At 46.7% G+C, this 18484-nt stretch overlaps 1 protein-coding gene across 1 annotated transcript; it reads left to right on the top strand.

Moving 5' to 3' along the window:
* The first annotated feature begins 13498 nt into the window (after positions 1-13498).
* Positions 13499-15898, top strand: LOC124678341. Its single transcript, XM_047214239.1, has one exon. It carries the CDS (start codon positions 13538-13540, stop codon positions 15293-15295), a length of 1758 nt encoding a protein of 585 aa, XP_047070195.1. The 5' UTR covers positions 13499-13537; the 3' UTR covers positions 15296-15898.
* Positions 15899-18484: the final 2586 nt, after the last annotated feature.

An 18484-nucleotide genomic window follows, 5' to 3' on the forward strand; every position in this document is an offset into this window, starting at 1 on the left:
TCGTAATGCCTCGATTAAATCTCATAGTAGTCATCATGATATGTATGTGCATTGTTATGCCCTCTCTATTTGTTAATTGCCCAACTGTAATTTGTTCACCCAACATGCTATTTATCTTATGGGAGAGACACCACTAGTGAATTGTGGACCCTGGTCCATTCTTTACATCTGAAATACAATCTACTGCAATACTTGTTCTTTACTGTTCTTCGCAAACAAACATCATCTTCCACACTATACATTTAATCCTTTGTTTACAGCAAGCCGGTGAGATTGATAACCTCACTGTTAAGTTGGGGCAAAGTATTGTGATTGTGTTGTGCAGGTTCCACGTTGGCGCCGGAATCCCTAGTGTTGCACCGCACTACACTCCGTCACCAACGACCTTCACGTGATCCTTGACTCCTACTGGTTCGATAAACCTTGGTTTTATACTGAGGGAAACTTGCTGCTGTACGCATCACACCTTCCACTTGGGGTTCCCAACGGGCGTGTGTTTTACGCGTCATCAAGCTAAATTTCTGGCGCCGTTGCCGGGGAGATCAAGACACGCTGCAAGGGGATTCTCCCACATCCAATCTCTTTACTTTGTTTTTGTCTTGCTTTACTTTATTTTATTTACTGCTTTGTTTGCTTTCTATATCAAAAATACAAAAAAATTAGTTGCTAGTTTTTTTATTTACTGCCTTGTTTGCGTTCTCCTTATTAAAAACACAAAAAAATTAGTTACTTGCATTTACTTTATTTACCTTTTGTTTATTTCATCATGTTTCCTCCTAAGTTCACTCTGAAAGACATACCGGTAGGACGAGGGTCTATCATTGGAAGAGATAATATAGAAGATTTTTTCACTCATGTTAGTACAGATGAAGATTTTGAAGATAGACACTTGGTAGAACTTGCTCCTACTTATGAAATTGCTGCTGCTTCTTTAGTACACATGTTGGAAGCTAGATTTGTTAATCTTAACCCCGTAATGCAACACATGTTTCTTACACTTTGTGATATGGAGGAAGGAGAAAAGAAAGATTTTGTCTTAGAAAACCTTCTTAAAGAATTTGGTGATGTAGCAAGAGAAGCTAGAAAAGTCTTTATTAAATATAAGATGCTTGGCTCTTATACCAACTTTGCTAGTACCCTTGAAAAAATGGAAAAAGATAGATTAAAATACACTAATAAAGTTAATTGTGAAGGGGAGATTAAGACATCAATATCTTGCAAGCTCTTAGGAATGTGCGAGGCACTAGAAAAGAATTATGATTGGATTGTTCCCGAAAATTTGTTTGATGAGAATAGCAAGCCTAAGAGTAATGAAAAAGGGGCCTCGAAACTTACATAGATAAGATACAATGCATAGATGAGAAAACTCCAAACCCCTCTGTTGATGCTTCATCTCTCGATAATACTTGATTCACACTTTCGCGCCTAGCTGAAAGGCGTTAAAGAAAAGCGCTTATGGGAGACAACCCATTATTTTACTTCTGCACTTTGTTTTATATTTGAGTCTTGGAAGTTGTTACTACTGTAGCAACCTCTCATTATCTTTATTTTATTGCATTGTTGTGCCAAGTAAAGTCTTTGATAGTAATGTCAATACTAGATTTGGATTACTGCGCAGAAACAGATTTCTTACTGTCACGAAATTGAGCAGCCCCTTCTGTAGGTAATTTAGAAAAATCTGCCAATTTACGTGCGTGATCCTCGGATATGTACGCACCTTTAATTCAATTTTAGAATTTTCATCTGAGCAAGTTAAGTGCGCCAGAAAAATTCGTCTTTACGGACTGTTCCGTTTTGACAGATTCTGCCTTTTATTTCGCATTGCTCTGTTTTGCTATGTTTGATGGATTTCTTTGTTCCATTAACTTTCAGTAGCTTTGTGCAATGTAAAGAAGTGTTAAGAATGATTATGTCACCTCTGAATATATGAATTTTCAATTATGCACTAACCCTCTAATGAGTTTGTTTTGAGTTTGGTGTGGAGGAAGTTTTCAAGGGTCAAGAGAGGAGGATGATACAATATGATCAAGAAGAGTGAAAAGTCTAAGCTTGGGGATGCCCCCGTGTTCATCCCTGCGTATTTTAAGAAGACTCAAGCATCTAAGCTTGGGGATGCCCAAGGCATCCCTTCTTCATCGACAACTTATCATGTCATCTCTAGTGAAACTATATTTTTATTCCATCACATCTTATGTGCTTTACTTGGAGCGTCTGTTTGTTTTGTTTTTGTTTTTATTTGAATAAAATCGGATCCTAGCATTCCTTGTGTGAGAGAGAGACACGCTCCGCTGTTGCAAATGAACACATGTGTTCTTAGCTTTACTTTTAATGTTCATGGCGAAGGTTGAAACTGCTTCGTTCATTGTTATATGGTTGGAAACAGAAAATGCTTCATGTGGTAATTGGTATAATGTCTTGAATAATTTGATACTTGGCAATTGTTGTGCTCATATAGATCATGTTTAAGCTCTTGCATCATGTACTTTGCACCTATTAATGAAGAACTACATAGAGCTTGTTAAAATTTGGTTTGTATGATTGGTCTCTCTAGAGTCTAGATATTTTCTGGTTAAGGTGTTTAAACAACAAGGAAGATAATGTAGAGTCTTATAATGCTTGCAATATGTTCTTATGTAAGTTTTGCTGTACCATTTTATACTTGAGTTTGCTTCAAACAACCTTGCTAGCCTAAGCCTTGTATTGAGAGGGATTACTTCTCGTGCATCCAAATCCTTGAGCCAAAAACTATGCCATTTGTGTCCACCATACCTACCTACTACATGGTATTTCTCTGCCATTCCAAAGTAAATTACTTGAGTGCTACCTTTAAAAATTCTATTCTTTGTCTTTGCAATATATAGCTCATGGGAAAATAGCCTTAAAAACTATTGTGGTAAATAATATGTACTTATGTATCTTATTTCTTAATAAGTTGCTTGTTGAGCGGTAACCATGCTTCTGGGGACACCACCAACTATTACACCTTTGTTGAATATCATGTGAGTTTCTATGCATGTTCGTCTTGTCTGAAGTAAGGGCGATTTTCATGATCAAATGGTTTGAGTATGCATATTGTTAGAGAAGAACATTGGGCCGCTAACTAAAGCCATGAATCATGGTGGAAGTTTTAGTTTGGACAATTAATCCTCAATATCTTATGAGAATATTATCTGTTGTTGAATGCTTATGCATTAAAGAGGAGTCCATTATCTGTTGTCTATGTTGTCCCGGTATGGATGTCTAAGTTGAGAATAATAAAAAACGAGAAATCAAATGCGATCTTTCTCCTTAGACCTTTGTACATGCGGCATAGAGGTACCCCTTTGTGACACTTGGTTGAAACATATGTTATGCAATGATAATCCGTGTTAATACAAGCTAATTAGGACAAGGTGCGAGCACTATTAGTAATCTATGCATGAGGCTTGCAACTTATAGGATATCTTATACATAACACATATGATTTATTACTACCATTGACAAAATTGTTTCTATGTTTTCAAAATGAAAAGCTCTAGCACAAAAATAGTAATCCATGCTTCCCTCTGCGAAGGGCCATTCTTCTACTTTATTGTTGAGTCAGTTTACCTAATTCTTTCTATCTTAGAAGCAAACACTTGTATGAACTGTGTGCATTGATTCTTACATGTTTACCTATTGCACTTGTTATATTACTTTGTGTTGACAATTATCCATGAGATATACATGTTGAAGTTGAAAGCAATTGCTGAAACTTATATCTTCCTTTGTGTTGCTTCAAAGCTTTCTACTAAGAATTTATTGCTTTATGAGTTAACTCTTATGCAAGTCTTATTGATGCTTGTCTTGAAAGTATTATTCATGAAAAGTCTTTGCTATATGATTCAGTTGTTTATTCATTGTCTTTACCATTGCTTCGAACCGCTGCATTCATCTCATATGCTTTACAATAGTATTGATCAAGATTATGATAGCATGTCACTTCAGAAATTATCCTTGTTATCAGTTATCTACTCGAGGGCGAGTAGGAACTAAGCTTGGGGATGCTTGATACGTCTCAAACGTATCTATAATTTCTTATGTTCCATGCTACTTTTATGATGATACTCACATGTTTTATACACACTTTATGTCATTATTATGCATTTTCCGGCACTAACCTATTGACGAGATGCCGAACAGCCAGTTGCTGTTTTCTGCTGTTTTTGGTTTCAGAAATCCTACAAAGGAAATATACTCGGAATTGGACGAAATCAACGCCCAGGGTCTTATTTTTCCACGAAGCTTCCAGAAGACCGAAAGGGAAACGAAGTGGGACGACGGGGCGCCGACACCACAGGGCCGCGCGGCCTGGGTGGGGCCCGCGCCGCCCTATGGTGTGGGGCCCCCGCGCCGCCTCCAACGCTTCCCTTCCGCCTACTTAAAGCCTTCGTCGCGAAAACCCCAGTACCGAGAGCCACGATACGGAAAACCTTCCAGAGACGCCGCCGCTGCCAATCCCATCTCGGGGGATTCAGGAGATCGCCTCCGGCACCATGCCGGAGAGGGGAATCATCTCCCGAAGGACTCTTCATCACCATGATCGCCTCCGGATTGATGTGTGAGTAGTTCACCCCTGGAATATGGGTCCATAGCAGTAGCTAGATGGTTGTCTTCTCCTCATTGTGCTATCATGTTAGATCTTGTGAGCTGCCTATCATGATCAAGATCATCTATTTGTAATGCTACATGTTGTGTTTGTTGGGATCCGATGAATATGGAATACTATGTCAAGTTGATTATCAATCTATCATATATGTTGTTTATGTTCTTGCATGCTCTCCGTTGCTAGTAGAGGCTCGGCCAAGTTGATACTTGTAACTCCAAGAGGGAGTATTTATGCTCGATAGTGGGTTCATGCCTCCATTGAATGCGGGACGAGTGACGAAAGTTCTAAGGTTGTGGATGTCTTGTTGCCACTAGGGATAAAACATCAATGCTTTGTCTAAGGATATTTGTGTTGATTACATTACGCACCATACTTAATGCAATTGTCCGTTGTTTGGAACTTAATACTTGGAAGGGGTTCGGATGATAACCTGAAGGTGGACTTTTTAGGCATAGATGCATGCTGGATAGCGGTCTATGTACTTTGTCGTAATGCCCTGATTAAATCTCATAGTAGTCGTCATGATATGTATGTGCATTGTTATGCCCTCTCTATTTGTTAATTGCCCAACTGTAATTTGTTCACCCAACATGCTATTTATCTTATGGGAGAGACACCACTAGTGAACTGTGGACCCCGGTCCATTCTTTACATCTGAAATACAATCTACTGCAATACTTATTCTTTACTGTTCTTCGCAAACAAACATCATCTTCCACACTATACATTTAATCCTTTGTTTACAGCAAGCCGGTGAGATTGACAACCTCACTCTGTTAAGTTGGGGCAAAGTATTGTGATTGTGTTGTGCGGGTTCCACGTTGGCGCCGGAATCCTCGGTGTTGCGCCGCACTACACTCTGTCACCAACGACCTTCACGTGATCCTTGACTCCTACTGGTTCGATAAACCTTGGTTTCATACTGAGGGAAACTTGCTGCTGTACGCATCACACCTTCCACTTGGGGTTCCCAACGGGCGTGTGCTTTACGCATCATCAAGAGCTCACAGCCACATCCATACCTCTGCATCAGCAAAAGAAGAACCGTGATAACGGCGGTAACAACAACAAACGGAAGAACCCCTCTGACGACCAGAAGAGTGGCGGATCCGACATGGTTGCCATGACGTTCCAACGCGGAGGTCAAGGAGGCAGAAGAGGCCGTGGACGTGGTGGCAGAGCCGCCCGGGGCCAACAGCGCGCTGACGAAGTCACCGTTGCCGAAACCCGCGCTCCCCACACGTACGAAGAGTAAAGGGATATGCCGTATTTACCTCATATAGATCCGGCTACCGGCAAATCCTCCCACACCAATCGCAACTGGAAGTGGGTCAACGATCTCAAAACTGGATCTGAAGCTGTGCTCCCCTCCGACATCATCCACGATTCACCGCGAGTTTCGGCCTACAATGAAGAAACTGCTGACGAGGCTCGACAACTATCTGTGGACCTGATCGAATAAGCTCGGAACCTAGCCGATCAACGTTCCACCATTTACCAGCAGAAGCTCCGACGCTACCATAGTCGTCGAGTTCGGAACCGCTCGTTTATGGCAGGTGACTTGGTCCTCCGACTTGGTGAAAGATCATAAGTTGCAATCTCCATGGGAAGGACCTTTCATCATCAGCAAAGTGCTTCACAACGGATCTTACTACATCGTTGATTTCCGGGAGTTAAATGATAGACCTACCAATTGGTACCGGAAACGCAAACGGGAGGATCCGGATGACATATACGATGAAACATATCCTCCCTGGAATATAGCACAACTACGTCCTTTCCACACTTAGCAATCTCCGCATTACATATCTTGTAATATCTATGATACGTGATCAATGAAATAAAGCATATGGTTCACTCTTTGAGTCTTTTACCTCCTTTAATTTTTCATTTTTGGATCGTGTATGTTTTCCGACTAAAACCGCAGAGCTGGATGTTTCCGCCTAGGCGTGTATTAAAGTTGTGATTTTCAAAATCTTCCTTTAGGACGTAAGCTTAAGTTTTCTGGTGGATGAGTTTTTTGTTGCGAACTTATGGATTCTTGGTAACGACTTCCGACACCTTGGCTGGGGGCTTGTTTCCGCGGTTATTGACGGATCACCATTGGGCTTCGTCGCCGCAGGCGAGCGTTTCCGGCTAAAGGTCTTTCGGCTTGCAGAAGGTCAAATAAGCAAGCCGGAAAACTTAGAAACTAGCACTTTCTTTTTCAACAAACGAAACATGCATATATAATATTGAACGGATAGCAGGATAAGTTTTTTCCGCCCATGCAATTGTTTCGTCCTAGCTACTTAAGAATGTTTAAGTTATATATTACAAACCCTCGATGGGGCCAAAATGATGCATTGTTTTTCCGCTGGAATAAGTCTTCTACTTCTCCTTAGCCGGAGAAGAGCGAGCTTCATCTTTAGTTTGTGCTTGTTTATCCTACGCTTCTTTGGCCGGAGAAGAGACAACACCTTCATCATCATCATCCTTAACTTCTTCTGTCGGAGAAGCGGCGCCACCCTTGGATTTGTCCTTGGAACTGGTCCAGGTAAACTGGCCTTCATCGCCGCATCCAACAGGACGTGCCTCCGCTTCTCGCTCCTTGTCATATTCTGCTTCAAGGGCTTCGTCAGCAGGAAGTACCACCTTGTCGTAAAATTCGTCACGGCGAAGGCGGCGCACAATCCGGGTATCATAACCACTGCATGCATCTAATAATGCATCTACATTTGCATCCGGAGGAACTCTGGCAGTGGTAATATCAATGTCCAGATCCGGAGTGCGCACTAAGCACATGGCCAAAGACATCTGGGCAGCGCCCCTGGTAGACGAGGCCTGAAGATCCACGACCAATTCCGGGAGAGTGTCCATTCTTTTGATAAGATCCTGGACATCGCAGGTCCTGCTCTCCTTAATTGCCAAGTTGTGGCAGATTTTCCGGCAAGCGGAGATTAGATCTTTGCAATCGTCCCCGGCGAGCTGGATCAGATCATCGCGCGGAAACTGGTTGCAGCGGTCTTCGTCGTACCCAAGCGGCTCTACACAAAATGGTCGGAGCTGAGCATCAGTTTGAGTTCAGGGGATTAGTTTGACTTTGGAGTTCTGGATACTTACCCATGACATCTGTGTTGAGAAGGTCCCAACATCTCTCCACTGTATTCATGTAGTTCTGGAGCCCATGGACTTCATTTTGAAGTTTCTTCAGTGTGTCGCTGTCAACCTTCCGATTGGTCACAAAATCAGCCTCTTTTTTGAGGAATTCAGAATTCTTTTCCGCCAGCTGCTTCTCTGCAGATTCCCGCTTCTGATCCGCCTCCATGAGCTTTGTTTCTAAATCCTTATGAGAGGAGCGCATGCTCTCAAGTTCAGAGGAAGCAGTGGCAAGGGAGGAAGATGCACCTATTAAAGTTAAGTTAAAATCAATTCAACAGTCGGAAATTTGGACTAATGGTAAGCTTGGCCGGAGACATACCTTGGGCTTCCGCCAGCTGCTTTTCCAGATCCGCATTGTTTCCTTTGCATGCTTGGATATCATCCGTCTGGCTCAAGGTGACGCGGCGCTGCAGGGAGATGTTCTTGTACAGTTCATAATGCAGCGCCTGTTGTTCCTGTAAAAGACAGAGCATGGATAAGTTTCCGGATGCATATAAGTTTTATGTGTAGGCTCTTTCGAAGCATCATTGCTGGAAAAATTCCGCCATGACGCTTGGGGGATACCACGACACTTAAAAAATTTCAGTTCGGTTTACTCAAAGTATCAAGGTGCTAACTATTGCTAGTTTCCGCCTAGATACTTGGCGGCGATTGGGAATATTGGTTTACCTTGCGCTTGACGAGAAGCTGGTCGAAAAAGTCACTGATTTCCTTCTTGTGGAGTTGAATCTCAGAAGAATCAACATCAGCTTTGCCCCATGCGTTGCTCAGCATGGAGTTCAGCAGGTCTTGCTCAAGATCCCACTTTTCCTACTACGTCAGCTTGTGGAAGAACTTATGTGAATAAGCCTTCGGAGTGGAGTACAAGTTCGATGGATCACCGAAATTGGCCGGAAAACCGACGACATCCTTAGCCGAAGCTTCAGCCTTGTCATTGAAGGTCACTTCCGCCTCTTCCGGGATCTTGTCTTGAGGCTCCTCCGGAGCAGCTCGCTTCGTAGCGGAGCAGCTTCCGCCTCCCTTTTCGCTGCTCACTGGAATAATCTCCGGTTGAGCTTGGGCAGCTGGGTCGGGGGAGGGCTGGGCCTCAGGCAGAGTTGAGTGGGAAGCTGGGTTGGAGGTACTTGGTGGTGTCGGGGTAATTGGGCCCACGGCCGGAGACGTCTGGGTGTCAACCCGTGAAGCCGGGACTTTTTGGCTCCTGTAACAAGCAAAGGAAAGACATAAGTAACAAACTTACGCAGTTAAAGTGAGATGTGTTCCCGGATACTTACGTGGCTCCAGGGATCAGCGGGCGCGACCCTTTCCCTGCTGTGGATAGCAGTTTGAGGCACTCACGCTCCGCCTTCTTGGAGTCGAGGCATGGGGGTGGCTTGTTCTTGGCCTTTTTGGCAGAGGCCTCACCGCTGGCTCCTGCTTCGGAGCCGGAAACCTTGGCGCGGGGACGCTTGGCGGTTCGGGAAGCAGCTTTCTTGGGAGCTTGCTCCTCCTCCTCGTCGTCATCCTCCGGATCCTCCTCCACCCCTTCGGCGCTAGGAGGTACTCGGATCACATTCCTAAAGTTCTCCTCCGCCAAAGTATTGAGCTGAAGAGGAAAATATGGAGAAGTTAAAACACTTCAAGAATGAGAAGTTAAAATGACTGAAGTACGAATACGTACCGGAGGACACTTGTTGTCGGTGATGATATCTTTGCAAATCTCCGGGACCTCCTGGCCCCGGGGAATCTTCACAAGCGTCCGGATCCTCTTGTTCAGAGAACCCGTCGGCAGGTTGTCGCGGTGACTCGGAGCTGGTCCTCAACCCCGGAGTATTCGCAGAGCAGCCGCTTATTGTACTTGAGCGGCTGGATCCGGCGAGTGAACCAACTAAGGGTTAAATCCATTCCGGTTAAACCGTCATGGACTAACCAAGAAATCCTCAGCGCAGTTTTGTCAAGTTCCGGGAATTGGGCGAGGGCGGGGATGAAGCTCCAGCTGGCCAGCTCCTCCGGGGGCTTGTTGATGAACTTTGGAAGACCCTCGTGGACGTCCGGAACCTTGATGTTCTTCACATAGAACCATCCGGCATTCCAGTACCGGACGGACTCGTGCGACGAGTGGGGCGGATATCCCTGTGAGGGCGGAGCATAAATGTCATGCTTCTGCAGTTCACCATCATCTTATCTTTGGTCCCCTTCTTGATGCGGAAGAAAAACTGCCAAAGACGAATGTCGGGGCGGATTTAGATGCCCTACGTAGAGCGTCACGAAGTTGGAGAGAAGAAGATAGGAGTTGGGGCATATGTTGTGAGGCTGGAGGGCGTATGTGTCGAGGATGGAGAGGAAATTTTTTGGAACAGGGAAGTGACAGGCCACGCTCCACCCAAGCCTTGGCGAAGACGCGTTCGTCGGGATCCGGCTTGGGGGTGATGGAATCCTTCATAAAACTCCAAACCGGAGCAAGCATGCCCTCCTTCTGGAAAGCTCTGAGCTCCGAGTCTGTTACTTCACATGGCCACCACTGACCCTTTTCGCCTTCGCGGTTCCGGGCCTTCGATCCTTTCTTTTGTTCTGCTTCTAGTACCTTGGCAGCCATCTGCGCTTGTCCTTCTAGCTCTTCTCGGATCTCTTCAACTGTTGGGATCCGACCTAAGATGTTGCTGGAAGAGGCGGAGGACGGTTTAGCTAGTCTGGTATCGGAAATGTGGGGCGGAAGCAAAGCTAATGGTTCAGGGAAACTTGGATCCGATGAGTTTGGGTATGGGCTACTCGGAGAACTACCGGTGCATTTAGGTGAATTAGTGGACATGTTTCCGGCTGCATGCATATGGTGAAATGGTTTGAGTAGCCGGAACTAAACTAGCTAGCTAGGTCGTCTTCTACGGGTCCGGTGGACTTACCGGCAATGGCGTGGCGGTTCCCCGTGGCGTCGGCAAGGTCGAGGTCGTCGGACTTGGCACGCAGAGCTCTGGCTGACCACGAATCAGCGGCAGACGAAGTTTCCCGATCAACCGTGCGTAGCTCGGGTCGAGGGCGGCCTGGGAGCGGTGGTGGATGAAGTTTCCCAGGGAGAAGTTCGCCGGAGATGAGATTTGTCGGGTGGCGCTGGCACGAGGTAGGGGATGAAGTGGCGAATGCGGTGAAAAAATGAAACTTACCGAATGCGAGGAGTATTTATAGACTCCACGCGGAGATTCGTGAGCCGGATCCAACGGTGGGAACGGAACGGTCGCACCGTTGGATGACCGCCACGTGTCTTAGGTCAAAGCAGTGAAATCGACGTAGTGGTAACCTAACTGCGCACTACCGAAATTTCCGTCTGAAGATTCGCTTCTCCGAAAATTTAGCGCAGGCAAAAAGGAAGTTGTGCGCGATGAGGGCGAAAAATCTGTAAGTTACCGTTACAGAATAATGAATGATTTCCGGTTGATTGAAGTCGGAAACAAGTAAGTTTTGGAAGCTCTTCAAGATTCTCTTCTGATCCGGACAAAGCTAGACAGAGGAATGATGAATCTCAGAGAACTTCGGGAGCTACTATTGTGGGTATACTTTATGGGTATATCAACGACATGGTCTTGATCCGGCAAGCCCGGGTGGCCCACATGTGGTGATGGTGGCATATGGCCCATCGGGCGGCCCAGCTGCTGTTGATAGAAGATGAAAGAAGTCCAGCCCAGGAACAGGAGCCGGATCTCAACCGACCTATGCGGGAGTCGGATCCGTGAAGGTGATCCACTACGGCGAGAAGGGAAAGGTGGATCCTTGACGTGCACGGCAATGTAATATTCCGTAGTTAGGCATCTTTTATTCCGGGTGGGACTCTCCGTGTAAACCCTAGATCCGAGTGCCTTTATAAGCCGGATCCTGGGAGCCCTAGAGGCACAATCACAACTCATTGTAACAACGCGAAAGCGCCCAGATAATTCCAGACAAGCAGCAGTAGGCCCTGTCCTCGAGCAAGTGTTCCGAAGCTGGGTAAATCGCGTACCACCGTCCCGAGGACTCTCCGCCCTATGACCCCTACTTCTTCTCCCCCTCGTGAGGATCCCTCCTCCGAGGCACCATCGAATAGGAAACAACAATTACAATTAATTTAACGTATGAACCAGATAAGTTTGTTTGGAAGCTTACTAATACGGGTATTTTTTCAGTCAAGTTTATGTACCTTGATTGGATGAATGGGCACACTATTTACCTTCGTAGGTATCTATGGAAGTTAAAGGTCCCCTTGAAAATTTAAAAAATTATGTGGTTCCTTAGCAATAAGGTGCTTCTAACTAAGGATAATTTAGCTAAACGAAAGTGGAAGGGATGTCAAATTTGTTGTTTTTGTTATTTCACGGAAACCGTTAATCATTTGTTTATTGATTGCCCTTTTGTGAAGATAATATGGCGTATGATGTACCTTACATATAACATTCTTCCACCATCAAATATTCTAATAGTATATGGCTTAATGGTGTGAGGAAGGATGATAAATAGAAAAATTGGATTGGAGTTTCAGCTATTTGTTGGGCTATTTGGAGGAGTAGAAATGATATTATCTTTAACAAATAAAGTGGAACTAATTTTTTGCAGATTATCCGGCGAGCTGCTCATTCAATTCAGCAATGGGTTTTCTTCTCCCGTTAGATCAGCGGGATAATATGGTTATTGGATGCAACTGAATGCGTGGTTGCTTAGGACTTTTTTTCCAGGCTACTGGGTGACGGCATCTTAATAGAATAACAAATGCATAGCTTTTCTGTTTGCCGTATTTTCATTTGGTTGATTCATGTATCGATCTTAGCTTTTCCGTGATTGTAATATGTGATGATGGATTCTTTTTGAATTGATACTTTAATATTAATAAAGCAAGCCGTGTGCATCTATTGATGCAGATGCTGGGGCTATGCTCCTTAATCGAAAAAAGTCCTCTCCACCGCATATGGACGACCTCCAGGCCTGGGTACCTACACTGCCACCCGCGGGCAAACCACTTGGGGAGACACCGGTACTGTCAGGAGTTGTTGTAACTCACCATCTCCACCCACCAGAACTTCGCAACCAACCGTCTCGCCCCCACCGCACGCATGAAAGAGCTCATGAGCTTCAAGCGCAAACCACCTCGATGGTATATCACCAAACTGGCACAAAGGCCCAACCCTAGATCTACAACTAGTATGTACACGAAAGATCCCGCCTCCCCTCTCCCGGCCAAAAAGAGGAAGGGAATTTTAACTTTTTTTTTTGGGAATGTGTAGTTTCATTTTTTTCTTCCACAAAACCTATATTTTTGGAGTTTATTTATGGAAATAACGAGTATAAAATCCATGTGAAGCTCAAATATTTCAAGATTTATATTCTCAGTCAGTTAACTTTTTGCCCATCAACCTTGTGCAGTTGTACCCCGGAGAGAGCACGGAGCCTACTCCTTCCTCGACGGTGAACTCCTTCGCGGTGCACAAAGTGTGCCACTCCACTCGGTACTCACCACTCAGCAGTGACACTGACACTGACATCTCTCTCCAACATTCCGTAGACCGACTGATTAGCGCGGTGCGCGGCGCGTGATCCCCTTTCTTCCTCCTAAAAATATGCAACCGCGATCTCCTTTCTTCCTCCTGTAAAAAACAAATTTACTCCTCCGGCGCCGACACAATGACAGCTTAGCACGACAGTGCCACTCCACCGCATTCACCTCCTCTCTCTCTCTCTCTCTTTCCCTCCCCCACGCCAACCCAAAACATCTCACCCACCTCCCGCAGGCCGCAGCCTCACTCCAAATCTCGCTCCCAGATCCAGCCTGCCATGTCGTCCTCCGACCAGGACGACGACCACCACCACGCCGACGAGGACTCCCCCCTCTTCCGCGACTCCGGCCGCCGCCCCTCCTCCTCCTCCTCCGCGGTCGGGGAGGTGCCCGTCTCGCAGTCCTTCATCAAGGCGGCCAGCAACGTCTGCTTCTCCTTCTTCGTGCTCGCCGTCCTCGTCGTCACCGTCGTCGCCGTCACCTACCAGCCGCCCGACCCCTGGCTGCAGTCCTCCGCTGCCATCACCACCTCCCTCTCCCGCGTCCTCCCCAACTCCACCTTCCTCCACCCCGACGACTCGCTCCTCCCCACCGGCGAGGACTTCCCCTCCTCCCCCTCCGCCGCCCCCTCCGCCGCCGCCGCAGCGCAGCGGGACGCCGCCGACGACCAGCCCACCTCCGCCGCCGCCACCTCCCCGGCCACCTGCGACCCGGACGCGCCGCTCAACTGCTCCGACCCGCGAGTCCTCGCCGCCGTCAGGGCCTTCAACGCCAAGGCATTCTTCCGCAAGTCCATCGTCTTCCTCAGCTACGAGGCGCCCGTCCCAGGCCCCACCCCCACCCAATGCGACGTCGCCTGGCGCTTCCGCAACCGCCGCGAGAAGTCCTGGCGCCGGTACCGGGACTACCGCCGCTTCGACCTCGCCCCCGGCGAAGGCTGCGCGCTCGACATCACGAGCGTCGGCAAGTTCCGGTCGGGCAAGAACGCCGCCCGCCCGCCAACGCGCCGCAACAAGAAACCGCGTCTCGCGGCAGCCCCACCGGCGGTGGACGCGGAGATCAACGACACCATCCCCATCGTCGGGTCCGCGGCGGAGTTCCGCAAGGGGAAGTACCTCTACTACATGCGAGGCGGGGACCACTGCAAGAGCATGAACCAGTTCATCTGGAGCTTCCTCTGCGGCCTGGGAGAGGCCAAGTACCTGAACCGGACGTTCGTGATGGACCTCACCATGTGCCTCTCCGGGGCGCACACCGAGGACGGCAAGGACGTCAACGGCAAGGATTTCAGGTTCTACTTCGATTTCGAGCACCTCAAGGAGTCGGTGCCGCTGGTGGAGGAAGGGGACTTCCTCAAGGACTGGCACCGCTGGGACAAGAAGAAGAAGGGGCCGGGCCGGATGACCGTGCGCAAGGTGCCCACCTACAAAGTCACCCCGATGCAGCTCAAGAAGGACAGGAGCAGCATCATCTGGAGGCAGTTCGAGGGGAAGGAGCCCGAGAACTACTGGTACAGGGTCTGCGAGGGCCGGGCTGCCAAGGTCATCCAGAGGCCCTGGTACGCCATTTGGAAGTCCAAGAGGCTGATGAACATCGTGACCGAGATCGCCGGCAGGATGGACTGGGATTACGATGGCTTGCATGTCGTCCGGGGCTGGAAGGCGCAGAACAAGAAGATGTATCCCAACTTGGATGCCGACACGTCGCCTGATGCGATCGTAGGCAAGGTCACCAAGCTTATCAAGGAGTGGCGCAACCTCTACATTGCGACCAACGAGCCCTTCTATTACTACTTCGATAAGCTCAGGTCGCACTACCATGTGCACCTGCTTGATGATTACAAGGAGCTTTGGTCGAATACCAGTGAATGGTACAACGAGACGACGACGATCACTGGTGGGAAGCCGGTGCCGTTCGATGCGTACATGAAGGTGATTGTGGACACTGAGGTGTTCTATAGATCAAAAGCAAAGGTGGAAACATTCAACAACCTGACCAGGGATTGCAAAGATGGAATCAACACGTGCAACTTGTGACATACAAGTTTCCCATGGCGTGGTAACTTTTGGTGTCCATATACTCTCTGCCACTGGCCGGCGCAATGGAATTCATGGGAACTCCATCCTGGGTTTGTCATTAGGCATGCCATCTTGATACTACTTGTCATGGCATGCTCAATTGGTTACACACGTTCTTCTAAATTATGTGTCTTCCATATAATTTATTGTGCCCAAGCCTCAAGGATCCAAATAGTTACTTCTTAGTGGCCCTTTTGCGGTACCTCTACTTAGTGGCCCTTTTCTGTAATTTACTGTGCTCAAACCTCAAAGATCCAAATAGTTACTTCTTAGTAGGCCTTTTGCAGTATCTCTACTTCTTAGTGCCCCATTTCTGTAATTTACTGTTCTCAACCCTCGAAGATCAAAATAGTTACTTCTTAGTAGCCCTTTTGCAGTATCTCTACTTCTTAGTGGCCCATTTCTGTAATTTACTGTTCTCTATCCTCGAAGATCCAAATAGTTACTTCTTAGTAGCCCTTTTGCAGTATCTCTACTTCTTAGTGGCCCTTTTCTGTAATTTACTGTTCTTAATCCTCGAAGATCCAAATAGTTACTTCTTAGTAGCCCTTTTGCAGTATCTCTACTTCTTAGTGGCCCTTTTCTGTAATTTACTGTGCTCAAGCCTCAGTGATCCAAATAGTTACTTCTTAGTACGCCTTTTGCAGTACCTCTACTTAGTGGCCCTTTTGCAGTACCCCTGATCTTTTAAGTCTTCATGAGTTAGCTTGAGGACTTCTCTCCATTTCTTGTCTGTTCACATATGTGTGTTGCTAAATGTTCTTGAGTTAGAAACGAACTTTCAGTAAACTTTCACATCTTACTGTCAGAACAGAGGACACTGGCCATGAGATTAACATGTATGTTGTGTAAATGACCATCATAAGTAGCACTTACCTAATTACCTTGAATAGCCTTCGGGAACTGTAGATTATCAAATTATGTTTTTCTTTGTGTTCATGGTAACATGTTGGAAGCTATGACGAACTAGCAATCTTCTACGACAGAAAATTGCAATTGTCCATTACCCAGTGTTAAGTTATGGAAATTCATGCAACATAGACTACAGGAGATCAGGTCAAAATAGTCCGAACAGATTGATGTATGGTGCATACTATTGGATGGAGATTGGTGCCTATTTTAGTTTCTATAATTGTTTTAGGTCCTTCCAAGTATCTGTCTCATTACGTTTTCTTGGTTAAACATTGTTGTCAGTATATCATATCAGATTTCACGAAGAAAAGCTGTCAATTATTGTCATGAAGTAAAGCCCTCTAGCCAGTAGTCCAAACCTGGCCCTCAAGAATGATGGTAGGTGGCAGTGGCACAAGCCCTTCAGAATTGGTAGTTACACTAATAGTTTGGTCAGTTGTCGTTTTCAGTGTTGTTGCCTCTTTGAGTGGCTGCCCTGTAAGGAATGTTTCATTTGGTTGTTCTTAAAAAGACCACTAAATTATCTCCACTGACCATTTTTTGTTTTGTTTTGTGTTGTTTTGTTTTGTTTCTTATTGGACATGCTGGCTGATCTTTCTGAGCTTGGTGAATATGTGTTTAGTTCAAACTTTACCGCTATTCTATTATCCAAATTCCTGAACATTACATTATTGGAAATTTAGGTGGCAGTTCTGCAGAATCATAAAAGAAAGCATAGCAGATTTTGGATACAAGAGGTGAACATTTCTCATATCTGAAGTCATCATAAAATTGTTAAAATGCACTTAAAAGTTTGTGCTCTTACCCGTTCAAAAAAAAAATGTCAATTGAGACCCAACTTTTCTATTTTCCATCCAAAATCTGAAACCAAGTAGTTGACGGTTCTAGTGTGTGTTCCTGATTCATTTTCACTCACATGTCATCTTATTCGCTTAGAAAGCGAACATTTAGTTTCGTCAGCATTTCAATTCCATCAACCACTTATGCCTTTATGTCCCATCATTTATTTGCTTCCTATCCAGCATCCAGTTATCCTCGCTTCTCTACTTAGCATCCCTAGCCATTGGGCTCCCCAGGCCGAAATCCGGCGCTAAATATTTATTTGCTTCCTATCCAGCATCCAGTTATCCTCGCTTCTCTACTTAGAGCATCCCCAGCCCTACTTAGAGGCCGTTGGGGCTCCCCAGGCCGAAATCTGGTGCTATTTAGCGCCGGATGGATGTATTTTTTTGGTCTGGGGAGGCCCATTTTTCCAGTGGCGAGCCCATGGTTGCCTTCACCCACTGCGTGCATAGCGACGGTGCAGTCGCCGGGAAGGGCAATCGTCGGAGTGCCCTCGACGCTTTGAACCGCCGTAATGGTCCGCGAAGTGGTCTGGAGAGCCCAAACGCCTCATCGAGAACGGTCGAAGTAGCCTCGACGCGACAACTGCCGTAATGGAGCACGAACTCCGCGGAAGAGCAACCACCGCTCTCTTCGTCGAAAGACCTATATATACGGTTTCCGACGGCCGACGCCATTCATCTATTCTCTCCTCACCATCTTCTGTCAACCATGACCAATCGCTCTTGGCCATCGGACACCGACAGCGAGGGGAAGCCGCCTGGATGGCGCCATTGGTGGGATCAAGCTGCATCGTCCAGCAGCGATGATTCCCCCTCCTCCCCCCCCCCGCCGGCCAGCGAGGACGAATGAGATGACGACGAGGAGGAGGACGAAGAGGCAGAGGAGCAGGCCGAGGAAGAGGAGGAGGAGCAGGAGGAGGACGAAGAGGCTGAGGACGCTGAAGACGAGGAGGACTCAACTTCCTCCGACGAGGAGGTGACGAGCCGGAAGCGTCGCCGCCACGACGATGAGGCGGGGCCATCTAGGAAGAAGTAGTTTAAGTTTGTTTAAAAGTTTTTATATGTAATTTTTATGTTTATTCGAATTATATATAATTTGTCTATGTTGCACCACTTGAGAGTTCAAAGCTTTCGTTCGACGATGGTATTGCCGTAGATTGGGAAGATGAGGGTAGTGCCGTAGATCGGGAAGACAAGGGTATTGCCGTAGAAACCCAGGCCATTGTCGCCGACAGGTCGGGGCCACCAGACGGTTCCCACGATTTTCTCTCGTCCGTAGTCCCCGAGCGCTCCCCGGGGGGCCGGGGATGGCCTGAGCTCTCCGGACAGATGAAAGGCCTAATCCGGACGAAAACGAGAGATCGGGGGCGCGACTGGGCCGTTTTCGTCC

This window comes from Lolium rigidum, chromosome 7, assembly GCF_022539505.1.
Source record: "Lolium rigidum isolate FL_2022 chromosome 7, APGP_CSIRO_Lrig_0.1, whole genome shotgun sequence".
NCBI lineage: Eukaryota > Viridiplantae > Streptophyta > Magnoliopsida > Poales > Poaceae > Lolium > Lolium rigidum.

Bases quoted from the DNA above. Each gene is read 5' to 3' on its own strand.
- LOC124678341 (XM_047214239.1), top strand. From the start codon at position 13,538: ATGTCGTCCTCCGACCAGGACGACGACCACCACCACGCCGACGAGGAC.